The sequence below is a fragment of the Lissotriton helveticus genome, chromosome 7 (genome assembly GCF_964261635.1).
Source record: "Lissotriton helveticus chromosome 7, aLisHel1.1, whole genome shotgun sequence".
NCBI lineage: Eukaryota > Metazoa > Chordata > Amphibia > Caudata > Salamandridae > Lissotriton > Lissotriton helveticus.
In genome coordinates, this window is record NC_136068.1 from 1566301766 (window position 1) to 1566312439 (window position 10674).

A 10674-nucleotide genomic window follows, 5' to 3' on the forward strand; every position below is an offset into this window, starting at 1 on the left:
ATTGATGGCTCTGTCTATTTAGTCAGGCTATCTGTATGTATCCATTGTAACATTTTACAAGTATCCTAAATGCCAGAGGTGAGACACTGCAATTGAAAGGAAGCTTCTCATATGTAGCCCTACACTGCACAACTCGACATAGTAATTTCTTTCCTAGGGGAGGTGTATTGTAGACTCCACTGCCTGGCAGACACACATGCTATTTTAAAGTTATGTGAAGGGCAGGCACCTCATGTCTACCCATTGATTTGAAAATGCAGTACCCTTAACAACAGTGGCAGTGAGCTGATAAAGCTGCACCATTCAACTCAGTAATGTAGCTAGTTTTACCAGATGCCCTGTGAGCCCTGCTTTTTGGTTAGCCCTAAAAGAAATGTTTGTGCCTTGCAAATCCTAAAAATCAGACAGCTTAACCGATATAATACCAGTAGACTATGCCATATCAGCCATAGAGTTTAAACCAATATTTACCCTGTTGAGATGAAGGGCCATCGCCTGGAGATGTGCAGCAAAATGTATATATCTTGACTGACACCTCACTTCTGCGTCCATTCATCTGCTATTCATCTACATACTATCTGTGATCATCTTGTGCATTGAAAGACCACTGTTTCTTTCTGGATGGCATCATATGTCAATAAATGTGCATGATGGGTGTCCATGGGTTGTCCTATTTACTGGTAGCTTATACATATGTTTTTCTGTCCTTATTCCACAGGGACTCGGATTACGACGATGGTGATGAGGATGACCCCTTTAACCCTCAGGCACGTAGACAGATGCTCCGCGCGACAGGCAGACCACACCTGCCCAGTTTCTATAGTTACAGCAGTAACTGCGGCAGCCACAGCAGCCTACGGGTTTCAGCCCCGCCCATTTCCAACGCCCCCGTCTCACAGTACATGTGAGTAGCCGCAAACTCTGGCCGGCAGCCACATGGGGACAAAGGGGCTTGCCCCTATTTTTCTGTTTCTCATATACTTGGGATAGGCAAAGATCTGCCCCAGGCATGGCAGATAACGAAACAATACTATTATGCATAGAACCAGACAGTTTCCACACGCCTGCAGTATAGCTTGGAACAAACACAACTGAAGAATAAGATGGGAAGAAGCCACCAACGTTTCCACACTTGTGCTTCTTTACATTTTCTGCAAGCTGCATGCTGTAGTGTGATCTCTGTTATCTTTTACAATTCTATAAATGTAATGCCGTTTTCATTCTCTTCTTCAAAATCCCAAGGCTGCCTTACCGAGTAATGTAGCAATTTCTTCCCTCACTAATTCACAATTGCCTTAACCCTCTTCCATAATTCTGTCCTTTCTACCAACTACTTTAAATCTTCATCAATTCTATCATCCAATCTTCTTTCATAGTTTTTCTATATTTCACTCTTCCATAATTCTATCTTCTGTTACATGGCCATAAGTGCTTCATCCTCTACCACTTCAATAGTTCGATCATCTCCATATTTCATAATTCTGACTCCTTCCATCTTCTATTAAGTTCTGTCTTCCTCACACCCGTTCATAATTGTCTGTTTGTCTTCAATAATTCTTTCTTTCAATCCCCATCTCCAATCCGGTCCAAAGTTTTCTCTTCCAAACCCATGTCCTTTTCTTTCCTTTCCATATTAAGGACATATTCTCCGTCTTCCATCTGCCTTCATTGTTCTGTCTTCTCTATTATCTTACTTAAATCTCAATCATCCATCTTCAGTAATCCTACCTTCTAATCCTCTTCCACAATTCCTTGTACTCTTCTCTCTTCCAAAGGTCTCTCTGTCTCCTCCTTTTTCTATTATTCTGTCTTGTTAAGTATATTTCCCAACCTTGTCTACTTTTCAGCCTTCCAAACTTCCAGCTTCTTTTCCGCTTTGCACTTATCTTCTACTCTGCCTTGCTTAATAATGTCTCCTTTCTCCATAAATGTCTTTCTTTCTTATGTATAGCCTCTTCTTCTGCCTAAATAAAGTACTGCTAATATCTTCCATATCTTCTGATCTTGATGCTTTCCTCTCAATAGAACCCTTGTTGTCTTCTTACTAGTTTCTGCAACTGCTGAATTTCACTCCTTTTACATATCTACTCCCTTCTCATTTCTTTATAGCTGCCTTATTCTCACTTTCCATATTGTATCGGTGTCGGACTGCTATCTCACTATTTAGCTGCTACTGTCTTCTTCATGCACTTCCATGTGTATGCAACCTTCTGAATCACACTTGAACATATATAAGTTTGCTTCTTTACACCAAGTGTCTTTGGTCCTCCAAAGATCTGTTGCCCTCTTATTACTCTATTGTTTTCATAGGTTATATGAAACTGGTAAGAGGGTTATAATATTGATTTACAATAATATTGCATCTACTACATTTCCTATTGCTACATAATCATGTAGGTATATATTTACCAATCTTTACTCCTCATCTACTTAGCTATACTTATTATGTGATGTAGTGGTTAGGTTGATGTAGTGAAAGCAATTTTATTGTCATGTGATGTAACACATGCAGCACAGTAAGGGTATGACTTTTGATATTTTTCTCCATCCCATTATGGTCTTATCCAAATTACTGCTTTCTTTTTAGCACTTTTCCAAGCTTCTGCTGCGTACTTCTTTCTCATTTTCCTATAGAAGTTTTTCTTCCTCTCTAAAGCTGCAGATGTATTACCTACATACTTCCACTATTTCGTTTCTTTTCCATACATCTTACTTTTATCGCAGTACTATTTGTTTTCAAAGCACGGATATAGCAATGGCACCAGAGCCATGTACAACACACATATTTAAAGATATGATGAAATAAAGTTATAATTCTATGTAGCAAAAAAAGAAACAACTAAATCAGAATATAAACACACAGTAAAGTTCTGTATTACCTGCGTTAATATGGAAACCTAATCAACCGAGGCACTGCTAGAAATACAGGCTCTCATTATCTTATTAAATGTGAGATAGCCTAAACTGTTCAAATCTCTAGTAGTAAAGATTTCCAAACGCAAGCAGCTGATTTGTAAAACGAAAAAGATGTGTAATGTTTTGTAAATATCTGAGGTTCTTAATGTAGCAGGGTACAACTCTTCAAGATACTTAAGCCAGCAGCAAGAATGGTTGTGGAATAAAGACAGTTGTGCCAGTGAATAGATTTGTGGGTAATCAGTAGGAGCTTAGCTAGAGTACTTGCCTCTTTATCTCAAACAACAGCATTTCTTCTATTTTTCTCCTATTTTGTCCCGTCTATTCTTTCTATGCACGAGAAGTGCATTTGCACTGAAAATGAGTCAGTCTGAGAAATCTTAGACATTTTATCAAAGCTGCTCACACATCCAGCATTATTTACTTTTTTAGACAGTCACTGTGGCATTGGCAAATTATTCCATCTTTCTTGTTCGACTTTTTTCTTTTGAAGACCCAGAAATGAAAGGACATCAACACAAGGGAGAGAGGTTAAACTAATCTACTATTGAACTATGTGAACTATGAATTATCCTTAGACTCTCGATTACCACAGTCAATGTGTGTCAGGTGTGTTGAACTATTGGACTGGGTTTTGTAATAGGAGTGTGTTTCCTCTTTTTTGATACCTATTATATTTTCTCCATCACACTTCTTGTGAATATTTCATTTCTCAACTATCGTTTTACCCTTCCATCAGTCTGCTGCTGTCGTATCTCACTTGCCTAATTTTGCAAGCCTTTTTTGTCTTTGTTCCCTTACTTACACTATTTTATTTAGTTTCTATAACCCCACTACTACTACTTATTCTCAGTCAGTCCTTCCTCTGGTGGATATAAATTTTCTTTGATGCATTGATGCCCTTCATTTTCCATGCGATAGAGGAAGTCCTAAAATTCCATTATTAAACCACTGCATGTTTTGGAAGCCTTAATGCCTGTGCCCTCAAAATGTTACAAATAAAGTACTTCCATGACAAATAAATAGAGGTAATGTGAGATACCAGTCAGAATAGCCCTTCCTTCCATTTTTCAAGAATGTAAGCAAAACACAAGACAGAGCAGCCAATCAGATTTGTAAAATTCCCAGCCTGGGACCAAGGATTGGAACATGGGACTCATATGAATGTTTAAGGGAAATTATATTTTACGTGTATTATACTTGTTATATGCCATTTACAATTTACATTTACATTTACATTCGTGAATTTTCTAGTCTTAATTTAAGGATTATCTGTTCTTAGAAATCTCACAAAGAGCTAAACATAGTTCTTTGAGTTATCTTTTTCTCTTCTAATCTTCTGTAATATTTTGTCTTCTGAGTTCATCATGTTCTCTCTTGTTGATAAAACTTGTTTTCCTTTTTCATAACTCTCTTATGTATTACACCACTTTCTAGTACCTATATCCTTCTCTCCTATTTCCTTTTTACTTTTTGAGTTCTGGTTAAATTTATTTTCCCCACTCATCTTCAAATACAATCAGAACACTCTCTCAAAATGTACAAGGACTCCTTTTGCTAAATATCTCTATGACAATAAGTGTTTTTAGTCATTTGCAATGAAGATGCAGCCTTCTTTGCTTAGAGCACTAAGTGCTACCCTGTGTTAAAAATAAAATAAACATTTCACTCACCTTTTCACGTTATATTCATTCACTGGTTACTCTTTGATCTCGTCTTACCAGATCTAAAAACCTGCTGGTGCACAGGTAAAATCAATTATAGTTAAGTTCATCAAAGTAATGCTTCCCTGACACTAGAATACCCTTGAGATAATTCATACAAATAGCATAATCACCAACAATATATGGTTGTATTTGAGGTATAAGCGACAAGATTCCTTTACACATGAAAGGCTGTTTTAGTTCTGTTCTACAGCATACAGTATGCAGGCACCAGGTTAATTGAACTAGGCTTCAAAAACATTGCTATTTCTTGGGTAAAAAGAAAATTTAGATCTCCGATCATTAGCCTTCAGGAAATTCATTATAGGCATTGCTCCAAAAATAATGAGGCCACACAACTCATCTGATTGTGTCCAGTCTCCATTAAGGAGCTCTGCTGAAGAGATAATTATTTTGCTTTGGTGGGCACCAGAGTGGCTGCCAACCAGACATACACTTGTTCCTTTGTCTCCTTTATATCTCCACCCCATTATCGCCCCTCTCTGATGCTCACTTAGATATGTCAATAGCTTCACTTTTGTAGTAGCTGTTTTTTGTTATTAGTTTTTTTTCAATGTTATTTTCAGGAATCAAAGCGGTTTGTTCAGTGGCAATCCTCGATATGAAAATGTCCCCCCGACTGATAGGCAGTCCCCGCCCCCTTCGGTAAGTTATCTTACCTGATTAGACAATGCTTAGACATGAAATTATCTCCTTAAACAACAGTTCCCACGTCACAAATGTATATTAAACTAAATTGTCCTGAATATAAGTCTAAGAATATAGAACCTTTTAAATTTAGTGATGTTTAGTTTACTTATTTGTAGTGTTCTAGATAACACCATCTGTCCTTTCCTGTATGAACAATTTATTATAAAAGGTAGTATGTTGAGATAACATGAAAAGTCATTCAGAACTAACTTAAGAAACTGTGGAGATTTTGATAATGAGGACCAGAGAAATGACAGAAGTAGCGGACTGGCAGATATAGAATACAGAAAGAGCTGGAAGCATTGGAATGTTAACAGGATCTGGAGAGATTAAAGACACACATTCTTTTCCCAAAAATAAAATATATGTGATACTTCTAACTATTACTGCTTTAATTTCTGTTAGCTATTCCAGTAAATCTATTGTGCCTTTCTTATTTTTAACTCTTTTGTTAGTGTGTTCCTTACATAGCCTTCTCATCATTTCGTTGACTGGCTTCAATATCTGATACAGGAGGTGGCAACTGAGAATGCAATAGTAAATGTACTAAATACAAGGCTGCATTCACTGGAAGATGCAAAGTAAAAGGCAATGCAGCCTTTTCTTTTGGACCTTGGTTTATGTAATACATCTGTAGCCTGAATTTAGTGTCTTCCTCTGTTGTCACTTCCTGTTTCAAAGATTGACGAAGTTCTGAAAATGAGAAGACCGTTAGTTAGAAAACTGCTTACAATAACATTATACATTTGGAAAGTAAGACTGATTGGTAATTCTTACAGAAGTTAAATCATTAATAGCACAAAACAACATTTATTTTTCAAAAAGTATGATCCCGGTAAGATTGGATTAGTAAAGAACAAAATGTACTTTCACATGAACATGTAATAAAGAAAGTTATTGTAGACACTGCTCTCAAGGAGAATTTAAAATAGAACGCAGGCTTCAATGCGTGAAGAGTGCACCAATCAATGTAGCCTTGTCCTTATGAATTATAAGAGGGCCACTAAGAGCTGAGTGAGAGTCATTAAATTTGGAGTGTAACTAAAAAGTAGATAAAAGTGTGCAATATTGGTAGTCAGAATATAAATAACAAAAGTGAAGTTAATAAGCAAGATGTTTTATAGGTTTTGTGGCAGTTAATGGAATTGAGGTAGAATTTTCAAAGCACATTTTTTAAAGAAGATGTACCTTAACTATTTACTTTTTTTGCCTTACAAAGTCACACGCTACTGCCCATATATCCATTGCGTGGTTTGGTCTAGAGTTGCTCCTGGGATATTATACTGCCTTTTTATCTTCATAAGGAGAGTGAAAGAGATTTCTACAAAGTGTGTTTATATATATATATATATATATATATATATATATATATATATATATATATATACACACTACATAAAGAGACACTTTTTAAGTATGTACTGTTAATTTGTTTGCCAAAGACACTATTTAAAAACCTAATTATTTTTTCCTTCTCTTTTCATGAATGCTTCCTTCTGGATTGTGATTATGCCTTCGGCAATCCCTTCACAGTACTCTCCCAGCATGCGAACGTCTTACATCAGTGCCACCCGCGAAGAGACTGACCCACAGTGCCGAACCGAGTTTTTATCCTAGGACAAGCCCTACTACAGGCCTCCCGCTGCTCGCCAACGACTAACAGACAGACAACACAGAAAAGGACTGAGCCGTCTGTCCAAGACGCTGTTGGGAAGATGGTGTTGGAGCCAGAGGATCCAGGCAGCTGGCTGCTACTGTCAGCATTAACACCCAAAGAGGGCCTTTGTCCAGACTATGTCCCTAATCCCTTTTGTTTCCTATGCACCACTCTGTTGGTTGGTTCCTTTTAAGCATCTTCCTGGAAGTAGGAGGTGCCTATGGACACACCACAACAGTAAAGCCACGAGGTTTGTGTTTAGACCCTGTGTCGCAGGATACACGCCCTACAGGAGGACAGAGGAGAACACTTGTGCTATTGATGAAAAGGAAAGGGCAGCCATAGAGAGTAGACGTCTTTTAACACAGAGTTAATGTACAAATGCAAATGTAAATAATGATGCCACTGACTGGTGTGTAGCGCAATTAACTGTTAAGTGTAGGAAAGAAGCAAAGAAGAGTAAATAAGATGCGGATCTGAACATCTACAGAGCCACTGTCAACGGACTTGCGCCTTGAAACAAGATGATGGGTTTCTAACTAGAATCTTTTACACTAACTTGGATTTATGTTGACTTTAAATAAAAAAAGGGAACAAACTCCCACATTTATTTTAAATAGAGTTTTCCTGGCTGGTTTTTTCCCTAAGCTAACCAAAAGTGTATTACAGGCCCCTTAGTAAGCGCAACCCTACTTTAATACTAACTGTACTCAAATAAAGGCTAGCTGGGGAAGACAGGAAGTTTTCAAGAAGTAGTTATTAGTCAAGTCCCCTAAATATCACATGTTTGAAAAATCACTTTCTAATCTCGAAAGCTGAGGCAAAAGATGCTGCCAGGAAACAGTTCAATAGCGAACCACCAAATAATGTATGATAACAATGGCTACACAAAAGACAGATCGAGAGCATGGATCCAAGATCAATGGCTGTATCAACTCTATGGCATGAATGTCGCAGGCAGTAATCTCGATGGACAGAATATCGTGGCAATAATACCGAAGGACAAAATATCGAAAGGTATGTACAGATTTAGAGTACCTTGGTGATATTTTTCTTAAAGGTAAGTAGACGTGGAGTTAAGAATAGTAAATCTTTACGTCCCTCTGTGAATTTACCTCTTCAATATTTTGTCCCCAAATATGATATTCTGCCCCATCAATATTCTGGCTTCGATATTCTGTATTACAATTCAACTATACAGTAGTCCGAATGAAGACAGTGAAACGTGAGCTTAACTAGATATGAGTCTGGTTTGACAGGATTGTTCACAGATCCTATTAACTATGACTTTGCCTGAAAAGTTTAAGACACCATAATTAGAAAAATTAACAAAAGCAAACTATCACCCTGCTAACACTAGAACAAACATGCACTTATATTATAAACAACAGCAGCAAACTAACTGAAACTAAGGAACTGGGGTAGGAAATAAGCTCAGGTTTTTCTGAGATGCCCACTGCCAGTGCTGCCAATTGTTGGGGCTGCTGAATAAAAAGGCTGTCTAGCCTTGATTCAACCTCATGCCTCTTTTTGACATCACCCTCCCTACACATCCTGTCTCTTTATCCCAGTCTTGCAGATTCTGTTTCAATCCTGCTTTCTGCCTTTGCCACTGCGTTCTCCTTTGCCAATGCTTTCCTATCTTTCCCATTTCCCATTGCTTCTTTCTCTCTCTTTGTTGGCCAAAGTCATGGTCTGAGGATGTAAAATGTGTGCTGGTCCCAAAAAATGATAAGCAGTGCCCTCCACTCCCATCCACCAGCACTGATTAATCACTGCTAAGCATAATGTTATACTATAAACAGACATACCATTCAGTCATACCTGTCCTGAGTCAGGTGAGACAGAGATTAGGGCACCACACACAGGAATGTGGAGACTCATGGTTGAATTTCCTAAGGGTATGTAGGTCCCGACAAACATTGGGAGGTGCAGGAAAACTAAAACAACAGGAGTTCTCCAGTTTTTCAAGTATGGAGAGGCCAGCTGTCACAGAAAGTGCGGGCAAGGAACAAGATAATACCAAAGGTTGAAAAGGAAGAACCCAACTGACAATAAGATTAGCAAATGGAGAAGTGTTGAAGACCACCGACCTCTAGTTACTGGCCATGATAAACAGTTCAACTCCATTGGCTACAGAAAAATACCTATCCATTCCCCAGCAGAAGCAGTGCACATGCATCCAGATGGGGTACCTCGATCGAGTGCAAGGTGAAGTGGATGGATGAGCACCTGCCTGATACTTTACCAAAAATATGGAATGAGATGCCTTACATTTGGTTGCCCACATGACTTGTCCCTTGTTCAATGTCATATGCAGGTGCACCTCTGTTCAGGTAAGAGCAGTGGGGCATTGGAATGGGGTGGGGGGGATTCGACAGATGACGAGGAGGGAAAATCAATTATTTATTCAAATTTCCCTCATCATCATCTGTCGAATCCCCCATACCCGGGCACCGCTCTTATCTGCACGAGACGCTCCTGGTCATATGAATAATTAAGGTTGGCGACCAGAATGTTGCCACCCAAAGGCATTTTATAAACTGCACAGAAAATGTCTGTTCAACACTCCCTTTACATCTCTTGGTGATTCCTTAATAAGACTTTATTTTACAAAATGAAGAGCGCTTCCAGGAACATAAAGTTGGATATTGTCAATAAGATAAGAGGTGGTTAGATGACCTACGCAAGCATTTAAGATCAGGTAAAAAAATGTGACCATGAATTTTGACCCAACCAAGAGCTAAAAAGTTTTATCAACAGTCGTGTCAAAGAGTCTCTATTCCTCAGCCCAAACATACATCAAGCAGCTGTTTTCTGAGTTACTACAATAAACTGATTCAGAGGCTTATTTAAAGAGAGTTTGCATGGTACAGTTTTGAAATTGTGCACCTGCCACAAGCCAATGTTGGACTTTAGAAATGCTCCTTGTAGCTTCACTCCAACCTACTGTGCCTCTAGGTGTGTCAGCAAATGAGTTGTTATGTCCCAACATCATGAGGCAAACACCTCCAGGGTAGAAATGGGCCCGAAAAACCTTCAGTCTTCCTATGGTTACATTTCAGCCCATTTGCTCCAAACCATTCTCCCATCTTGTAAAGCCCTAGTTGAGTGTCAGTTCTGTGAAATCTACATATCATCAACATAAGGGTGAAGCAATAGCCCCAGGTCCACTCTATAGAGTCCTTATCAACTGGCAAATGTGTCAGAAACAGGTGTACTTACAAAACCTTTCAATATTTTATCTTCATCTAATCATGTTTACTAGGTCAAATCATCTTCTGACAAACATGGACACAAGTTACAGTTTTGATATTCCTTGTTTGATTGATTCATTGCCACGCAAATGACTTCAATGTCCTGATCCAGTCCAGGTTTTCCGGCGTACCTGAACACAAAGTCTGTCATTCCATCGGAGCAGCAACGGCGGCGGGACGCTAGTAGCGGCAGCAGGTGGGAGTACCACACTGTACCGTATCAACCCGAGTGAGCTGCAAGCTCGGAGTTGTAACCAGAGCGGCGGGTGGGGCCGTGGAGCAGCTGGGCAGTAGCTGAGGAGTTTACGTGGGGGGTCTGCCCGGCCCTAGTCACGGCCCCACGGCTCCCGAGGTCCCTGCGGTTCTGCTAAGGGCCCCCCCAGCGGTCAGCGGATGGCCAGTGGCCGCGACCGAGGCAGCAACGAGACCT

At 39.2% G+C, this 10674-nt stretch overlaps 1 protein-coding gene across 3 annotated transcripts in view; it reads left to right on the forward strand.

Annotated features, from left to right (window-relative positions):
* The window catches only part of TTYH1 (tweety family member 1), a 271334-nt gene extending 263728 nt beyond the window's left edge, over positions 1 to 7606 (forward strand). The window contains exons 12-14 of one of the 3 annotated variants that reach the window (XM_078655065.1): positions 719 to 767; positions 5207 to 5285; positions 6864 to 7606. In XM_078655065.1, the coding sequence (XP_078511191.1) occupies positions 719 to 767; positions 5207 to 5245 (88 nt within the window). In that variant the 3' untranslated portion in view covers positions 5246 to 5285; positions 6864 to 7606. Of the gene's footprint in view, positions 1 to 718; positions 905 to 5206; positions 5286 to 6863 lie in introns of all 3 variants that reach the window. The other 2 variants (XM_078655063.1, XM_078655064.1) reach the window with 2 other exon arrangements.
* Positions 7607 to 10674: the final 3068 nt, after the last annotated feature.